Source organism: Haliaeetus leucocephalus, unplaced genomic scaffold (assembly GCF_000737465.1).
Source record: "Haliaeetus leucocephalus isolate CR32 unplaced genomic scaffold, Haliaeetus_leucocephalus-4.0 Scaffold964, whole genome shotgun sequence".
Taxonomy (NCBI): Eukaryota; Metazoa; Chordata; class Aves; order Accipitriformes; family Accipitridae; genus Haliaeetus; species Haliaeetus leucocephalus.
Window position 1 is genome coordinate 2,884,237 of NW_010973400.1, and position 20,682 is coordinate 2,904,918.

General features: G+C 42.2%; 1 protein-coding gene across 1 annotated transcript in view; it reads left to right on the top strand.

Moving 5' to 3' along the window:
* Positions 1-20,682, top strand: part of EVA1A (eva-1 homolog A (C. elegans)) — a 211,094-nt gene that overhangs the window by 74,791 nt on the left and 115,621 nt on the right. The window contains exon 4 of the mRNA XM_010584275.1: positions 13,030-13,182. Within this exon, the coding sequence (XP_010582577.1) occupies positions 13,030-13,182 (153 nt within the window). The remainder of the gene's footprint in view (positions 1-13,029; positions 13,183-20,682) is intronic.

The following is a 20,682-nucleotide window of genomic DNA, read 5'->3' on the forward strand; positions in this document are numbered from 1 at the left end:
GGATCTCTACTGCACCAATTGCTCTGAGACTGCTTTCGCTGGAAGCAGGGAAGACTTGTGCAGAGGTGTTATGGTTCACCTCCTCTAGAAATTCAAAGAAATAGTTCAGAGGAGTGCGTGCTTAACTAGAAGCAGTGAGAAATTCAATGGCTTGTGTGTTTTTTGTCTTGTGCTAATCATGGTCCCCTCTGATCCAATGGATGGATGTGGGGTCTAGTGGACACTCATCTTGCATGTACAGGACTCAGATATGTTCATGGGACTGCTTTTAAATGTCAGGCGTTTGGCAGCCCTAATATTCTCTGTGCCTGTAAATAAATACATTATGTATGTGTGTACATCTAATTTTAAGGTATAGGGTGTTTAAGGAGATCAGAAATAATCAATAACATGCTCTATTCTGTCTCAGTTTGGGGCAAGTGAGACTTATTATTGCTGCTATGTGATTTGAGGGCCAAGGTTCATCAAAGCGTATAGAGACTTAACTTTTATTTTATTTGCCCATAGCATGTGGGTCTTAGTTTCTAATATGCACCAACCTTTGTGCAGATGTTCAAAAGCACAGTACAGGTCTCAGCAGAGCACAGCTATGACTTGTGCTCCTAAACTTGGAGGTGCCTCAGTAAATCATCCTGCTATTTGCAGTCTGAGTAGAGAGTCCCCACAAGATTGTTGGATGTCAAGGTTGGGACATGTTGCTGTAGCAGTGAAACCTGAAGTTGTTCTCTGCTAGCGTAGATGTAGACTGGCATTTAGTACTGGCCGGGGATGGTTTCCAGTGGGAAGTCTGGATATGGCCACCCCGTTTTAGAGGCTAAAAAAGTTGATGAGAATGGCTGAGGGCTGTCCCTTGCCAGTTGGCCTCAGCACCAGAGAACTGGCACATTTAATTGATCAGGGCCGGTGTAGCCTGAGATCGACACCCAAAGCACACTGAATCCTAGGATCAAGCCCTGAACACACAGAGAACTTCAATCTCTGGGGTACCTTTCAGGAACGTTAAAAAATTGCACACAAATCCAATTATTTCTCTGGTAACATGCTGATTTGATTTAGACCTATTAAGTCTAATTACTGGGTAAGCTGCAGGAACATATAATTAGAGGGAATTGACATACTATTTAATTGGTCTAACATGAATTCCCTCTAACTGAAATATGGATTCACCAATGTTATTCAAACAATTCAGTGTTTGTTCATCCCCCTTACTTCAGAGACGGAGAACCGTGTAAGATCGTGTGTTATTGTAAGCTAGGAAATATTTGCTCTATGTGCCAGACTTTCTGGAGGGGCTGCAAAGTCTAATCCTGGCTGGGAACAGGATCTGTGGGGCTGCCCAAATCATGCTGAAGAAATAACTTCACAGCTCTGCCCCCCAGCAATACCAGTGCCTGTTCGCCCATGGCGACTTTTTGGTTGTTTGGTTATTTTTTTGGCTTTGTTATTTCAAAAGTGCCAATGCTCCTGAACAAAATGGGGACATAAGCGCTTGCCTGTCTCTGCAAAGGGATTACTTAGGATGAGATGTGTTGCCTGAGTGGGCATTCACTGGCAGGGCTGTTGAGAAAGGAGAGGGCTCCTACGTTGATTGTGTGGCTTCATCCATGAGTCCCCCATGTAGTGCCTTTCTCTTGTCTCCTCCTCTGCCATTGCTATGCTGTCCTGGATGCACTGTCCCCTTCTCAGCTCTGAATGCCCTGAGCTGCAGCCTCCTGTAATGCTATAGTGATATTTTCCCTCTTTCCTATCAGGCAGTTGCTAATTTAGCCTAGGACTTCAAGGATTCCGGGAGAGATAATATCCATACAGTGGTATTTTTTTAAAAATTATTATTATTTTTATGTAATTTTAAAATGCAGGGTGGAACAGTTGGATGTGATAATTGGAGGCTGGCAGGTGTGAAGTCTCCCTGTATTAATCATTGCAGCGATGTAACAAAGTGTAAATCCAAACTTTGCTGCTCTCCCTTCTATTCACAAACGTAAGCCTAAAACCTTTGAAGTTTCAGAAAGCCTGGATTGTGACCTGGGCTCCAATTGCAGCTCAAATCCCTCTGTAACAATACAAAAACTTATTTGTGAAAGGCAGATCAAGACTCCGAGAAATGCATCTGGGAAGGAAACTTGCATTTGTTGGCAAAGGGTGAAGTGCCAAAAGTTTGTATGTGAGTAGAAGGGGGAAAGAGGGTGGGGGACGTCACTTTGTTCTAGTTCAGAACCTGTAGCTTTGATTTATGGGAAAACTTTTGTGCTGAGAATCAACCTGGATGCATGTTTTGAAGAGAGCAGGCAGTCATTCTCTCCACCATAGATTTAATTCTAATCTAAGAGGCCCAGTTAATTCTTGTGAAATGTCAAAGACTTTTTTTCAAACATGGGAATGCCCGTCCTGATGTCCCTGCCAAAATCTTACTCAGGTAACTTTATTTTTCTTAACAGCCCTAGGTAATTTTAATTAGAGAGCAACTGAATTTAAAATCAATTAGGAATTAATTCCAATTAGATCATCTGCTGATAAAAATGGCATCTTAAAATTTGCACTTTCTGTCAGATTAGTGATGGAGCTGCCATGCTGTGTCCCAGGAGTGTCTGCCTTTTGGTAAGGATGTGTGATTTTTTTTGCCAGTGGTACTTCAAAACCTGTAAAACCAGCAGAATACCATTACTTGTGGCAGAGCTTTCCCAGCTATCAAAGAACTGCGGAGTCATCCTCTGTGTTGGCGGTTCCCAGTTGCTGGTGAATGTGGAGCTGTCTTATGTCTCTTGGGGAGTTGGACAGATCTGCTCACCAGATTTCAGTTGGATTGGCTGAAAATTATGGAAAGGACATTTTGGAAGGACTGCTTAGGCTTGCAGTGAATGCATCTTGTTCACCTTTTAATTTCCTTACAATCAATTCCTTCAATGTGGAATCTAGTATGGGCTTTGCCATTGAATTTGCTGGGCTGAGGATTACACCTTTTCTGTTAAATTCAGTGAATGTAGCATGAAAAGCCTGGTCTCATCACACATCCTCAAGGCTTTCACTCCCTAGGCAGAATTTGCAAAATGCTGTGAGCAAGAGTGGAGGGCTATGAAGAGAACAGAGTTTTTGTAGAAATTTCAGATGAGAGCAAAGAGGGACCTAAATGTATTCCTGGTCCCTTTAACACTGATGATTGATTTTAGTGCTGGGATAGATTGGTAATTCAGTAGTTATCAACCCTTTCAGAAAAACATTAATCTCCTTTGTAAGACAGGTTTATTGGTGGCAGGAGAAGTTCACTGTATTGTTCACCACATTGCTTTTTGGTGGGCCAGGCTTTCCAAAGCAGCGCAGTGGAGTGAGGGCTGTTTAATGGGCACATCCTTCTGGCCCAGCCACCGAGGCAACAGAATAAACCTTTTACCTCCTGCATTCATCAGCTTGCTCTTGCTTATCTGTATTATTTCAAAACTGTTAAGGTGATTCAGGGAGTGGAAATTTATAAGGGCAATAAAACCACAGGCAGCAAATGCTGTGGTGATGAAAAGGTGTAAATAAAGGAACGTTATAAATAACAGAGGACAGATCCATCAGCCTATAATCGGGGTCAGAGAAACTTTAATGCTAACAATTAATATTGTTTTAAGCCATTGATGCACAGAGATTTTCAGGTGCTGTCAAATAGCCCTATCTGTGTAGCACACTAATCACTTGACTGTCAGGAGCAGGATTAAGAGGAACGCGTGATTTCATTGTCAGCGAATGCAGAGATTATTGTCAGCCCCTGCCCCCATGGAGAAGAAAACTGCTGCTGACCTGGGAAAGTTTAAAAAAAAGTAATAAAAAAAGCAAAACCTCCTGGTTTTCTTTCAAACCTCATCAGTCAGCCCTGAGTGGCATAATAAGGAGCCAGGGAAGACCAGGGTGCTTCCTATTGATGTAGGTGGAAAGATTCCCTTTCCTGGATCAGGTCTCCAGTATCCAGATGTGAACTATTAAAAAAGACAAATTCTCAAATCTGCCTAAATTGTATAAATCATAGAACTGTGACTTTTATAGATCCCCTTTGTCCATTGGCATTTAAGTTTTCTGTGGGGTCCTAGGAAAAAAACAAGGGTAAAAAGAACATTTTAAGCCATGAATTTTTATTGAGGGACAAGGAAAGGATACACCGCAGTCTTTCTGTGCAGGGACAGGTGAGTCAATAGCATTGCCAGAAGGAACTGGGAGCCTTTGCCCTCACCTACTTGAGGAGATCCAGCCCATCCTCAGGCATTGTGGGCACTGGTGGTACCTTTCTGTGCTGCTGCTGAAGGCTGCGTTGTGGATGGTGCCTCAGGTGTCGTGAACGGCTTTGGCTGCTGCCAGAGACAAAGTGATCTGGGAGCCTTCTCCCCAGAAGAGCAAGGGGGTATCCCTGGGACAATTAGCCAGAATAAACACAAGGAAACCAAGTTTTTTAAACTGAAACCCATAAATCTAAATCTCAGCACAGTCCTACTGTGGTAGATGTTTGTGAGCTCTGAATGATAGATTTCGAGTTTTTCTGGCATACTGGTGAAGAACCGTGAGAGGAAAAGCATGTCCCAGAAACAATATGCTTATAAACCAAATTGAGATGCTGCAAAGGTTTACTTTTGTGAAAGTTTGGATCTGTTATATTAAATCCACAGTTTAAACCATGCGTGTAGGCCTCACAGAACAGGGAAGTAAATTTATACAGTACTTCTGCAGGAGGTCCTGTATATGGATGTATTCAAGACAGAAAATATAGATCAGTTGCTCTCCTCAAATAAATGTCTCTTGGAAAAAAAACAGTGAAGAGTAAATCTTCTCTGGGGTAGAGGTATGGTAATGAACTCTTTCCAATACTATGGATTTCTTCCGTATTTTTTCAATATCACTCCAACATTTGGTTTTCAAATTATACATTTTAAGAACAGGTATCTCCTGGTATTTTCAGCTTTTCATCATAGTAATGGTGCATCAAGATCTTCTCGGTTACACACTTATTTTTCTGACTACTTAAAAGGCACTGGAGGTTGTCACCTAATCATGTCTCTGGGAACTGTGACTTCCAAAGCATCTGTGATGAATTTGGGAGATTTTGTAACTGTATTTCTTCCAGCTACATTTCTTCTTCTCAGGCAAAGCCATTGAGAGAATACTGTGTGTTTAATTATTTAGGACAGTAGTGAACTAGCTTTTAATCTAGTAGGCCTCATTTTCCCATATTTTATGCTCTAGGCAGCCCCATGGATTATATGTAAAAGTATCAATCAGGTATCCTTTTAATGTTCCTGTGTCAGAATTATCATTGCCATCCTTTTAACATTTGAAGAAGACCATTTTAATGATATAAGACTAAATTCTCCTTTTCAGCTATTTTAATAATAACTTTAAGTAGCATTACTCCAGCTTTACACCATCACTGGAAGAGAAGAAAAACAGTGCCATGAGCAGTGGTACTAATGAAGTCTTTTTCCTTACATATTCAAGTAATTTTTTTCTTAGTGCATCCCTCCCATCATTTTATTGCAGTAACAGAGGTTTTCACCATGCTTCCTATGTTGCCTCCTATGGTGTAGCTAGTCCATATTTATATCCATGCTAATCGGCCAGATATTACATCCATGCTGGTTGGTCGGTGGGACAGTGCACCAATTACAACCAGCTTTGACACTGATTTGGCTTTCTTCTGTAATTGGCTCCCAGTTCTTAAAAAATGTATAGGGACTTAACTACATTTGTCTTCTCAACATTTCTGACAAATTTCACTGAAATTTAGCCAGCAGGTTCTCAGGTCCTTGGAAGGAGGACTAGTAAATGGTGAGGCAGAGGCTCCGGCAGCAGAACACCAGTAAGTCACAGCTGCTTCAGAAGATCAGCCCAAATTCATTAATGGAAGAAGTAAGACGAGGATTAAATTTATCCAGGGCTCCCAAGTGTTTTGTTTAACTCTCATCTCGCAGTCTAACATAGATATTTCAATATTGTTCCCTTTTTCCTCCTTAGATAACCATATACCTGTTTGCCCAACAGGAAAGTGCAGCTAGGTGCATCTGAACTCTACTTTGGAAATGAAATGTAGCAGTTAATTTGCAGCACTGCCAGCCTTTTCACAGCAGAATATAAAAAGACAACTACTTCAGACTAATGAAAGTGACAGTGGGGAAAGGCGCCTTTTAAACATTGCAAATTGTATGGGTGCATCAGGAGCGTAATTTTAAAGGAATCTGACAAGGTCATTTGCAAAGAACAATCTTCTTACTTGTTGAAATTGTTTCAGTCCTCCAAAAGTTGGCACTCTTGAGTTTTCAGGGTACTCCTGAAGTTGGCAAACTGCCTCTTTGATATAGCTCTGGACTGTCATCAGAGCTGTATCTTTCAGAGTTTCAGATTAGCTTCTGCAGAAGTAAGCAGTGTGCTCCATGCCATCGAGGGTAGCAAACTTCAATTTTTAAAAGTTAAATTACAGCATCTTCACAGAAAATTTCTCAAGGGAAAATGGAACTGAAATAATGTTGAAAGATATTTCTGTGCAAATGTATGAATTTGCGACATTCTCACTTTTTAATGCTCTGAATTAAAGGGGACAATCCTTTTTAGATCCTGGCTGTTGAAATGAGGGAATGACCAGGTAGCCCACAGCTTAAGTGCTTCTGGGAGAGTCAGAGGATAAGCTGTACTTGAGGACTCTGGAGACCTTTGCTGTCCTGGAAAGGCTTCCTCCACCCAATCCTGCCTAAAGGAATGCTGACTTGATTGATATGGATTTATTCAAATCCTGAGATGAACAGAAAGTTCTCTTTAGTAGCAGGTTCATGTGGGTGAGGAGGAAGCTCTGGAACTCAGGATATGAGGTGCGTGTCATAAGTGAAAGGAAATTGGAAGAAAACAAAAGGCAAGGAGCCATAGCAAGGGCACTGGTCTAAAGAGTAGGCATTTGCCACTGTGGGGAATTTCTGATCTATGTTGACTTATTTGCATTCAGGGACTTGGAGGCCAGAATCTGCTTATATCTTCCGAAGTGTAAAAGAGGATGCAAAACTCAGACAAGAAATGCTTGCTTGAAATGAAAAGTAAGTAATACATGAACATAGAAATAGGAGTGTGGGGAAAAGGTTTGAAGCGGAGCACCAACTGGAAAATATCCTTTTAGTCCAATTACCTTCTTCACAGAAGACTGTAGGAGTCAGTGAAAGGTGTTCAAGGCACCTTTGCTCTGTCTGCTTTGAGATGTACTTAGATCTACATGCACTCAAAAAAATTCTCTATATCTTACAGAAGGTACTGGGAATTAGCTGATTATGGGGGAAAATAAAAGTATGTAAAAATGAGGGTCACAGGTTACAAGGAAGGGTACTGGATGGGTACCTCCAAGATGAGCTGTTCATGGGCAGTCCTGTTGCACAGGCACTGTTGTTCGAGGATGCTGCTTAGAGGTGTCTGTCTTAGTGTTTAATAAGTTTCCTGTCTTGGAGACTCATCTTCCTAGTTCCCCCAGAAGAGATAGTAACAGGTACTCACTATACTCATCTCTCGCATGATTAACAGAATCACTGGAACAGGTTGCCCAAGCAAGTCATGGAGCCTCAATCCTTGGAGGTGTTAAAAACTCAAATGGACATGGCCTTCAGCAACCTGCTGGTCTAGTTGACGCTGGTATGAACATGGGGCCTAGACAGTCTCCAGAGGTGCCTCCTGTCCTCTGTGACTCTGTGAATTATGGTCTGGAGTGACTACAACCACAGTAGAGAGTTAACATATCCATGGTTAACCCCTATTTTGACTTTTCTCTTTAGGCTGACACAAAAAATTGCTATGTGGTGACTTTCGCAATGTAAGTATTCTGCCTAGACGTGTGCTGAAATGAGCAAAATCTCACCACGTGATGACTTCCAGTGTCCATAAAAGTTTGTTGAATTCTAACTTGTGACAAAAAGGTTGCATATTCCACTTGTGCCATCTGGCCCAGTGTGCATCTCAGCTCTTCAATATTGCAACCAATCCGTATCTGATAGATGCAGTAGGAGATGTAGGTAGGAAGAGTGACACGGAGCATTGGAGATGTATCCGCCATTAACACAGTTCTTCTGGAGAGAGTGGCTGAGTGAGAAAGGGAGTTGTCCCTATGCCCTTTTTCACAGACCAACACTAACCACCACCCAATAGTTAAACACATTCATTTATCAGTTAAAGGAAAATAGGTGTGGTGGAATGGCTGGATATAAGAAAAAGTTACGAATTTCAAGGCAAGAAATATCCTTTGTTTTGGGTGGTATGCAGTGGAAATGCTAACAAAGCTAGGATGACAGTGAGCAAGGCAAAAATTGGGCTAAAGAGAAGTTACTGGCTAACATGGAGTGCAGTTCAGTTCTGAAGTGGCATCTTGGGTGCAGTCTCATTAATTTAACAGTTATAAGCTAGGTAAGATAGTCTTCTATTGGAAACAATCCTGACCTGATAAGGAAGTGGGCCAACCCATTTCTGTTTCCTACAAAATATCTTTCTTTGCTCAGATCCCCGATTCTAAGATTTAAATCCTTTAGGATTTTGTGAGGAAGACAGATTTATCTTTACATGTATTTCCAGCTCTTTGATCTGGGAAATAGGTTCAACTATTATGCACTGATTACGTGAAGCATGCATATTTTAATTAGCAAAATTTCATAAATTTTTCCACAAGTTCTGTTGAAAAATGTAGTTTTAGGCAAGGTAGAGGTCTGGCATTAATGCATTCCATCACTTTGTTAGACACAAAATCTTTTTAGGAGCTTCTATCTCTAAGGTCTTGCAGAGATTGAGCCAACTGACATTTAGTTTTGAGCTTCCCAATCAAGATCATTCAGAAAATTGTCACGGACCATAGGACAAAATGTTATTAAGACACTGGGTAAATGTATTTACTACAGGTAAATACTTTAATATTCTTGTACACATCCTGCAATTACAAAGGGTCTTCTTGTTCACTTTACTGTTTGAGAGAGCCAATTTTTCCATTAGAAACATTTATAATTGTTTTCCCTTAATTGTTCTGGCTATGTTATAATCATGTCATATAATGACCTTTAAAAACGTGTCTAGAAAAGCCTGCAGCTGTTCCTTCCTTGGTTTCTCTCTACTGAGTTATATTTAAGCCAGTGTCTCTGAAAACAGGCAGTAATAAAAGGGATATTATCCTTAGCAAATATCTTAATCATGGTAAATCTCTGTTGCCCTACAAATGACTGCATGGGGGATTAGAGTTGAGTAAGCCATTTGCTGAATATCACTGCCACCTTTCCTAGGCCATTTAAGTATGTTTAATTTTTCAGGGTGAAACGTGAAACCCACTAATACAAATGTTTGCATTTGGACTGAATTATATCCAGACTGTAACAGTTATAGCAGGCTTAGGACCAGATTGTGACTGATCTGTAGGAGGCCAGTTCTTCTTGGGAGAGTGAGAGAGAAAAATGCAGATTCGTTCCCGGTCCCAGCTCTCTTATTTCACGCTGCCTCAGTTCTTTTCAATATTTATATAAGGCTATTATGGGTTGAAGTACCAGTAAATATATGGATGATGCTTAGCTCTATTTTTTTAATATCAGTCACAGTCCTTACCATCATCCAATGCCTGGGAGCCATCAGTGTCTGGATGAAAGACAGCTGGCTTTGGTTCATCCTGGCTAAGATGAAGGTGGCAATGCTATGAAACAGAAAATACTTCCAGGGACTTGTGTCCCCTGTAACATCACTTTCTATCTATTTATCCAGATTTCTATCAGGTTGCCCAGAAACACTGAGAATATGTGTTCTCCAGTGATCAAGCTTAAGGGAACCTTTTGGGAGTCTGAAATACTACTGCATATTTCATCCTTTTTTTTTCTTCTTTTTTTCTTCCTTTTAAGAAAGAAGTGTCTTCTATCTGTGCCAGCCCAGGGCACTGCAGCCCTAACCAGTTTGGACGCAGCCAGACCCTTGGGAACTGGCAGCTCCAATAGGTGTTTCCTAGGGCAGAATTTAGTGACCATGAGGCGGCATCTGTTTCAGGTGGCACAGCCCTCTTACTCTGCACTGCAGTGTGCCAGGAGCACATCACCCATAAGCTCCACTGGTTCCCAAGGAGTGTACACTCAGGTTCACCTCCCTGGTCTAATATCTCAAGCCGTCCCTCAGGCAGCTTCCCCCATAAGCCCTGAACATGACTTCCCAGAGCGGCTACAAGTGTAAGAACTTCAAATGTGAGAGCAGAGTTTTGTTGTTGACTGTCTCATGACTGTTGGACTGACTTTCAGAAAAGATGTGAGTGCCTGTGCATCCCAGTGTCTTCCAGGCTAAATGCAACACTCGCTGTGTTTAAATCCCAGTCAAGCTTCCAAATTACAAGCTCTCACTTTGAATGGTCAACAGAATTTAATAAATATTCTAAGGACCTTAAATGGGTCCACAGGACATGTGGTTAAGCAATCAGTTATACTTGTTAATTGGGAGATGTAGCTAGTAATAACGAAATCAGAAGAGGAAATTGGGTTAGTGCCTTGTAAGAAATAAGACCTTCGCAGAGGACCCTGGCACTCACTCGTTAGAGACTTCAAAACCGATCTTTTTCTAAAGTTAATCAATTATTTCATATTTCAACCACGTCAGCTAGTCACAAGTACTCTCCCATTCCATGATATTGGTTTAACATTAACTATGTATAGCTTGTCCTATTACAGAGTTTTGTGCCATTGTACTTTTAGCTTGAATCCATGTGTTTGGTTTTTTTTTCCTAAGGAAAAGAAGTCTGTTAAGTCAATAAAGTTCTATTATACTCTGTTAGGCTTTACACTCTATAGCCAGGGTAAAGCTTTGATCCCATTTCCCTCACAGAAGAAACAAAAATCCTATGGGAGACAATTATAGGTGAAGATGATAACACTTTTTACGTTCAGTGTATTATTCAGATGCCTTCATGGTGATTGTGGATGAAATACCTACATAGATAAAAAAATGATTGATTCTTCACAGCTGTATGAGGTTCCTCTCTCCCTACATACTCTGATGTTGAAAACAGCTGGTATTCCTGATTCCTGTCACTATTCTACACACTCAGCTGGTCATGGGTTTATCCCTATAGGTATTGCTGAAGAAGGATGCGTGTTCTTCACACAGATTCTCCCATGAATGAGTTAGGTCTTAATTCTGTCTTCATCTACAGGGATGGATGAGAAAGTATTTTCCTATTCAAAAAATACTTTAGAGGTTTGAAAGTTTCCCTGTAGTGGGATAAAATCTAGGATCTTTCAGAGATTTTTGTAAAAAGTCTGCAGAGCAAGAAGGAAGATTACATACTGGAATAGTGTCTAGGGTTAAGATTGTCACCTGGGCTGTGAGGGTGCTCTGATCACCAAGTAATAGGCTATTTTCCTTGTTGAGCATGAGGAGTTGTTTGTTCTCAGACATTTCTTTTAAATCAGCATGTGCCTGTTTTGGTGTAATACGTGTTTTGTCCATGGAGTTTCTTCTGAAAAAAATCTAATCTAATGTAGAAATTTGCCCTGCTCTGAGCATGGGTTCAACCAGATGACCTCCTGAGGAGCCTTCCAACCTAAATTCTTCTATAATTCAACTTTGGTGGAAAATTCCTCTCCATCTTGAATAAAGAAAAATGATTCTTGAAGCTATAGTTACAATACAGTCAAAAATGTCACATTAAGTGCTAGCTGCCATGGTGTAAAGACTTAAGTATTAAACTATGAAGTAATTATTAGTAGTGTTCTCAGTTACTGAGTAGTTTGATGCGTATGGACTTCGCATAAGTTCTTGTGTGTGTGTGATATTAGGCATAGAGAACCAGTGACAGGGAGAGATGAAGGTCATGTCTATGCTAGTAAGTAATACAGGGCCAGGGGCAGCCCCAGGCACTGGCTGATGTTTATCATCTACACTGTTTGTTTGTGAGTGTGCTCTATGGCACAATTTTGAGCTGGTACAACGAGGAGCATTTCAGAAGAAACGACTGATCATGCTTGGGAGGTTACCGTGGGTCAGGGACCCTTCCCATTAAGCAATTTGGATGCTGTTGTGGCTACATTTCTAACTGTAAATAACATAATCAAGTGGAAGGTCACTCTACAGAGGCTGGGGAGGTTGAGGTTGTATTCCTGGGTGTGCCCTGGGTTGGCTGGGGTGACTGTAGACATGCCACTTCAGTTTTCTTAGTCTCTTTCTTTCACACTTGTAGATGTCTAGCTGTAAAGACCCAGCTCTTCCAAATAGTGTTTGTCTTCTGTGGTCTGTTGGCAGACATACATGGGGAGGGCCTGTTCTAGGTTGGGACCTCTAGAGGTTCCCATAATACAAATAATAACAGTAAAGAGAAGGGAATGACATGTGATTTCTTATGAAATAATTGCCCAGTCTCCTTGACAGATGTAAACTTAGTGACTGTTCTGTATGCACCAGCCTTACAAAAGCAGGAGTGTATTTTGCATTCTTGGACTGACCATCTCAAGAAGGATTTGGGGAGCAGCTTTGCATATCTGTATTTGCAACAGGCAAGAGCAGCTTCCAACATTAAAAAATTTAGTATAGCTCCTATTGAATTTGCAAAGGGAGAGCTGCTGTGAAAAAAAGCTATTGAGCATAATTATGTTTGCATTTGAGCTGCTGTGATGTAGAATAAAGGGCTGATCTGTGGATGAGAAAGGTGCCTAAAGATGGGCTTTTACCTTCCCCTGCCACAGGCTTCTAGTATCACCATGTGGAAATCACTCAACTGCCGTGCCTCACTTATTTGTCTGCAAAATGAAATTATTGGCTATTTACCGGAACTGACATGTGCTAGGTTAAAATATGTTCATTAAATGAGCTGATAATGCCAGAGAGAGCATGCATAATGCGAATGATCAGTGCTACTCTAGCAAATGCAGTCGTAAGGCTGGGATTGTGCTGGCAGCTGATGCGCGCCTCTGGGCATATGCCTAGAATTGCTGCTGCCTCTGACAAGCTCACACCATGGGGAGGTGAGAGGGCTCCCTTCATGCTGAGTGCCCGTCTCTGGATCAGCCGAGTAATTAAGTGTTTGTTTCCTTCCAGATGAATACAAGAGTAAAGTAGCCTGTGAAGATGACAAGCTGAGGCTGAGCTGTAAGAAGAGCATGGTGATAGCCATTTACTCTGCTATCTTTGGAAGGACACAAGGAGGCAGCCTGGAGTGCCCATACCAAAGCCTAGGGATGCCCATGATTGGTAAGCAGCAGAACGGCTTGACAGAGAACGCTGGTCTGGGCAGGGTGATTTCATTTACTGTTGTCATGGTACAGCTGGCACAGATCCTGATTAGGAAAAGCAGGACTGGGACATGCAACCTGCCACGGTGGTGCTCCTGATGTGTGGTACCTTGTTAACCAGTGGTAAGCTTCATCATGAGTGCCAAACTGAGGTTCAGCTAGATGCCCTAACCAAGTTACCAAGCCACAGACCCTTAGCAGATTCATCAGCTTATATGCTTGAAGGTACTCCTTGAATTTCTTGTTCAATTTTCTGTCCTCCTGGTGGTTTATACACTGAATGTCTATCTATAATATGGAGGAGCATATTACTGGTGGATGTTATGGACCATGGACTGTGGCCAAGTCAAGCCTTGACATTGCATTTAAACTTTTACTGAAGTTAAAGCAAAGGGTGAAAATTCAAAAAGCAAGTTGTTAAATTGCATCATGTTACGGTTGACTTACAGTACCTTCTTTACTCTCAGGCTATCACATAGTCTCTTACATTCATGTGTTAAAGAACAATAAATTCAAAAACATTCACTAGAACTGTCTGTTCTTGAGCCAGTGTGAAATGACTTTGAATATTTTAGGCTGTGGCAGAAAGAACAACTGCCTGCAGTGCAAAATGCTGTGGTCAGCATTCCTCATCATCCTTCTCTGCAGAGGTGAGAGGGAATTAACTGGTTTCCCAAAGGAATTGCCTCCAGAAGAGGGAAGGCTTCAGAAGGGCCTGTACGGGGAAGCTTGAGCTGCTGCTATTGCCTATGCTGGTATCTGTTCAGCTGTGTCTGGGGATCTTTGGCTTTGCAGCTGCTAATCCAGTGCCCTTAAGGAGTTAAATGCTGTTCAAATGGAAGCATGTGAAGCGACTGCTTGGAAATATGATACGCAGATGATGGGTGTCAGTAGGAAACGAGGTGGAATCAGGCCAGTCAGGTTATTTGTGCAATGTGGTGAGTGCCTTAGTGGTGTAGCTGTGAAAATCTGAGCACTTGCCCCACAGCTGAGTGGTTCAGGGTCTCCTGCCCAGTCCCATGGTTCAGATGCATGGCAGGAGAGTCACCGTCCTTTAACAAGTTACCTCCTGTCTCCTGAGGTATCCTACGTCCCTGGATGTGCTCCTGCTGTCCCCCAGCTGCCAGGGTGCAGAAGCCAAAACAGATAGTGTAACAGGTTAGCCTAGACCTCTTTCATGTGGTGTTTGGGATGGGCTAAGAGTATTTACGCTGGTTGCTGTGGTGGTTCGTCTTCTGGGTGATAACTTGCCGAGTCATCGAAACTCGATGGGTTTCTAGCGTGCACCTGAGCACACCACTCCTTTGTCCTTGCTGAGAGAGTAGAAACAGACACGTACTGGTGACAAGGTACTAGCATCGGGACCTGCTCTTGAATGTCAGTGTGAAGCAAAACTCTATGTGAATCCAGAGAAGGTAAAGTTTTACTCTTTGCCCAGATGCAAAGTTCTGAAACTTGTACTGGCTGAGAGCAGGGTATGTGGCACTAGAAAATGGGACAGGAGGCCGTGGAGCTAGGAGAGCAAAGCTGTAGCAAAGAGAACAGGCAGTGAGGTGTGACAACAGGGCTGCATGTGCCGTACCCTCTATAGTGCTTGTATGCCCTGTTATTTTCAAACTGGCCTTGTGATCTCTACAAATTGGGATATTTGCCCAACGAAATAAAGTATCAGATCCTAGAGTGTAGCACGCAGTCTGCTGTTGGGATGAGGCAGGGCTTTCCTCCGGTGTCGGCTCTTAGATGAAACCAGTTATGAGAGCAGACTCAGTAAAGACAACGTAATGCCAAGCTAGTAGTGGGAATGCTGAGGTAGCTTTACACTGAAATCCAGTGCAAGGTTTTAAGCCATGAACTGATGTTAAAAATGACTGAGTTGTTGGACAGAAATAAATATGTGCATATTTGGAGTTGCTGGGGTCTCAAGTATCTGTTAAAGTCAGCCTGGTGCTGCTGGGGTGCTGAGGGGGAAGGTATGTCTTGCCTGCATAACAGTAAAGGGAAGTGTCTCTGGGACAGTGGCTGGCTGCGTGCCCTGCAGGGCTGGGGATGAGACGTGAGGCACTCACCAAGGAGAAATGCCTTCCCCAGGTTTTCCCAGGCATTTGGGCACTGTGTGTGTAGGCTGAAAGACAAACAGTATGTATAGCTGTTGATGCTGATGTTCCCCTGCAGGCTGAAATCCTGAGTGGAGGGGGTGTGTGTGTGTGAGCTTAACTAAAAAAATGTGAGTGAGCAGGTGGTCTTTCAACTCACCATGCTCCATCCCTCACATCCCAGCTATATTTGAGAGGGTTTGTCCAGGTCTGCTAGTCTGTTCAGCAACAGCTCGCTGATCCCCTCAGCGTGATGCTGCCAATGCTATGGATAGTCTCTGCTTATTGTGGCCTTCCCTTCATCTGTTTGTGCCAGCGGAATGAACAGGACAGACCTCTAGTGATGCGGGAAAGGGAAGGTGAGTTGGCTGTGGTTATCACTCCTCTCTTGGCCTCACAGGAGAAACCGGTGTAGGATCCATCTACAACCCAAATCAGTGAAAAGCATATTCACACCATGCTTCCCCACAGCATGCTGCAAGAAATAATAGTCCTGCCTACATTTACAGCACCGAAGCGAGGGGGTTGTGCTCCCAGCTGCCACTAGCAATCGTGGGAGCAGCTCGCAGAGTCCCCCAACCTGCTCCAGGAACTGTACTCCTGCCACGGGCCTGCCTAGCCCAGCAGGCAACTCTGTTCCTTCAGGAGCAGGTGAAAACATCACGGCTTATAAATCAAAGCTTTCTCTAGCTAGAGAACATTTCCCTGCATGTTTCCACAGCCCTGCAATACGGGGAGGGCTGCTCTGTGACAGCCTTTGATCCCAGACATTCGCAACGAGCTGATCTTACAAATATGACCGTATGACTCAGACTTCTCAGCAGCATCCAGTTCCCGTAAGGCAGAACCCAGCTATGTTCTGCACATGGAAGATTTATTCTGTTTGAATTTCACAGGACTGATGATTTGTGTCAAGTCTGAGCATTGGCAAAAGGCTTTTTCCTGGGAAGTAGGTCCAGGACAAGTTTGCAGTGATTATTTTTATCCAGGCAACATGAGTTACTTGATGAGTGAAGAACTCGTACTTGCCCCAAAGCTGGGGATGGGTATCTTTTCTTCCTCTCCTAATGAAAAACAGTTCAGAAAATTTTATTCCATTTTTTTCTGTGAACAAAATGCACATTTGGGTTGAATTTAGAAATCTACAGCTCATACAGATGAGGCTTTTAAAGAACTGAGGTCTAAGATGAGGAGGACGGTGGCCTAATGGAACACTCTATATATTTCTGACTCTGCCATAAGGTAAGGGAACAAATAATTTAATTTGTGTTGTTTCTGCCTTGAAAAACAAGACCTTGTACTCTGCAGGAGTGTTGAGGAGATAAAGTCCACTAATGGTGAGTTTCTTGGATTCCGCAGAGACATGAGGTACATTAGGTGCTCAGGTGGAGGGATCTGAGGTATCATGACATTGCAGCCCTTTAACACCTACATAATCCAGCCATCATTGTGCTGCTCCTGGGTGATGTAAAATCCCTAGGTCAGACTTCACACACCATGCCATGCCAGATGCATGCTTTCTCTCTGCCTGATGTCTATACGAATGTGCTTAGCATCTGTGAAGGGAAAGTTATTGTGAAGAACTCCATCCTATCCCTGTCATGTTAAAGAGGAAACCTGCCAGGATCCTCTTTTAACTGGAAACATGCTGAAACTTGTGTCTCTGACCGTAATGGGAAACCCCTGCAAATAGCTAGACCCCTCCTTGAATGCCTTGGGAACTTTGAAAAGCTCCTAAAGGAATTTGACCTTATTTGTAACTCTCTTAAAGTCTCCACTTTGCTGCCAGTGTGTGGAGAGAGAATACACAGAGCACAGGGAGGTCTCTGGGGAAAGGGTTATTCGCAAGCAACAAGCCATTAATATCCTTCAACCCAGTGAGCCCTTTGCCCCTTTATCGTGCTGTTTACAGCTGTCTCTGCCTGCATCTCTGAGTGACTTGCTTATACCAAGAGAAGCCAATTTAAAAAAATGGCCTTTTCCTACTTGTATCTGAGTGCAAGGTAATGATCTAATTAGGAGACTAAGGAGGAAGAACTTGGATGTAAAACAATTACCCTTTTCATCATTTAGTGGAGCGATATCCTTGATCATATTCAGGGCACCTGACATGTTCACATATACTTTTTTATGGTAGCTACTGCCCTGAACCACAGAGAGTGAGGTGGACATGTTCAGCTGACCTCTAACACCAGGATCCAGGTCTCCTTCTCAAGGATCCTGCCTCTCTCCATCACCTATACAACCAGCCCACAGCAATTTAACTCCTCAGCCTGGGTAGAAGGAATCTGGTCTTGGTTTTGAACTCGGTGCAAGACTGTGGGAGCTCTGGCTCCAAAGCCTAGCTTTGGATTGTGGTGTGTGGGTTAAGCTGAGTAGTCTGCTGAGAAGTAAAATGTCCTTGTCACTTAACGTACAAGTTCTCTCCTGTGCCTCTGTAAGGGGAAAATGGATGTGTTTACAAAGCCCTGAGGAAATGCAGATGGTCAGTGGCACTCTCTAACTCATTGGATCTGATAACGAAAGAGCAGAGAAATGAGTTCAGCAAAGGAGCCTGTGCTTTAGGTGCTCATTCCCTGGCATTTTTCATTTTAATGCAGTGGCAGAAGGTGATCCAACCCACTTTGTTTTGATTTCCTCCTCTAAATGCAGATGTATGTATGACTCGAACCAGAGCCTTCACAGTCCCTCATATAAATATTTATTACACCATATAAATAATGGACCCTTCTAGTTTTTTTATCTGTGATCAGATCTAGCATGTGAATAAGTATGAAATACATGCAGTAAAAAAATTCCATGGTACATGTTACTGTTCCTGCCAACACAAGAGCTGGTTTTAAGAGACTGCTGCCCTTCCAGCCGTGCATTTCTGGCTCTCTTCTGCTTCACTATCCGTGACCATTTTCCATCCTACGTTTCCATCAGTACAAGTTTATGGCTGTGCTCTAATCTTGGTCTTAAATGAAATACTTAAAAATAAAAGGCCTCCAAAGTGTGGAGCTGGAGCGGTGAGGGGTAGTAACCTCTGGCACTGATGGGGGAAGCCGTGGGGGACCAGGGTGGCAGGAGGAGACGGGGTATCCGCTGAAATCTGTGCTGATCAGATAATGCCATGTAGCACGGCTGTCCTTTAGGAGATCTGAGTGCTTGTGGCTGAAACGCTCTCGTGCTATGTCCTGATTTCACCATATGGGAGATGACGGCCTTTAAAGTAGCTGTCAGGCTGGGTTGGTGGGATGCGCAGCAGACCTGGGAGGGAGTCAGAGCGCGTCTTTCCTCTATAATGTGCACACCAGGCTTCCAGAGCACCCCTGCCCATAGGTGTGACTCTATGTATGTTTCATTTACGTTCAGCGCAGAAACTACTTTATTATGTGTATAGCTTGTGATTAAGAACATGTTTTTAGAGGCCAATCTCTTTGTATGTAATAAACCCCACAAATATCCAAGTTTGAAGGCTAAATAAATATCAGTTGCTGTTTAATTCACATATAAGACCTTATTAAATTTAAATTGAAATGAAATTCCCAATTAGAACACTACGTTAGTAGGACAAAGCCTGCTTTCAGAAAGTTGTTTTTCAATTTTAGATACTTTGCGTGTTTCACTTTTTGTCTCAAAACACCAGGAGGTAATTAAAATCACTTTACAGCTGTTTCTAGAAAACTCAAACTATTGTTGGATTCCATAGAGTCATAAAAAATGATTTATATGAAGTCATTTTTATATGCACACAATGCTATTTTTTAAAAAACTGAAAAAATCCATTCAAGTTTGCTTCTGGGCAAGATCTGTCTCAAAGCCAAGGTTCAACTTGGCTTTAAAAAAGTTGTTTACAGTGGAGTATGACCCCATGCAGTGGTTGTAAATAAAAATTCTGAAAGTAGTAATTTAAATAACACTAATAGGCTCTGTGATGATATTGGTACAATATTTGAGGAAGTAAAGAGGGTATTTGTATCAGTAGTATCAACTTCTTTAGTAGCTGATCTTATAAAAGATGCCTATTGCCCCACTATTTGTTAAAAGCAAATCCAGAATATAATCCTAATACTAAGAGGGCAGAATTTAAGAGATTTAAATCTATAGGATCTCAATTTATTTCCGTGGAGTTACTGTGAATGAAAACCAGTGTAACTTGTTCAGAACTGATAAAGTTCCTCTTAAAATAATTTGGATGTCACTCAAGAATAGTGCAAAATTACCACAATGGTGAATGCTGAGCCCGAGAAACAAAGGTAATGTGAAACCTGTGAGGTTGCAAGCACGCCGTGCTTTATTTTAGGAACCAAGGGCAAGAAGTGACTTGCAGATTGTGTCAGCTGAGTGGCCTCCTAAAAAAAGTGGGCCAGTCGCACAGCTTCCAAAGTTCAGACCTTGCTTCAGCCTAGCTGTAGGCACTTGCTGAACTATACCCATGTTCAGGAAAATTCTTTTGCTGGGCTGTAATGAATAGGAAGGACACATGCACTCAGGGACTTCACAAAGCAGTAGATACACTGAATGCACTATCCCTATCTTCTAGTGAGTGTAGCTAAAGCTGTTAGCTGCTTTGCTTTTTATCTCGAATGCCTTACAGCCTACAATCAAGTCTTCTCTGCTGCAAATTAAATACAAATTTTACTGTCATTGCCAGACCAAAACTGCTCTGTTCTCTGACACTTCTTGGAGCCAAGTTTGAAGTTGTCCTCAGATTCTCACTTTAGCCCCCAAACCTGCAAAATGTTACTAATTTACTCAACTTCACACACTCGGAATCAGTCTCTGCAAAACTGGAGCCTCATATGTTTTATATGAGTTCTCGTTCCAGATACAGAGGTGATAAGATGATTTGAGTTCACATTAATAAACTGAGTGTTTCTAAATGTAACAATAGCATTTGTAATTAAACCTGCAATTGATCCTTCAGTTGCAGTCTCTAGATGTGATAAGTTTCTTTTAAGATAATTTTCTCTTTTCTGGCCTACTGCTGAAGTTTCCGAAGTTTTATGAAGTGCGTGGTGAGTAATTTTTCACTCTCTTTCATTAAAATGTAGTTTTTAATGTAATGCTGGCCTTCTTTGCACATCCTTCTAATGTTTGGATGTAGATTTCTTTTTTAACCAGCTGTTTTCAGTGACATTGTGCAAGACATAGATGCTATGTCCAGCTGCACCAACGCGAAATTCCCCCCTGCTATTTGTAATAGTGATGATAATTTATATCAGAAACCGAGCTCGACATGATACCAAAGTACCCAACACTGCCAAAGCAAAAATCAAATAGAAAGTCCCTCAAACATAAAACCTCACAGAAGAAGAAACAGCATGCTGGGACTGATGCTGTTGTGGGGGAGGTAGACTCTTCTTGGCCTCAGCATTGAC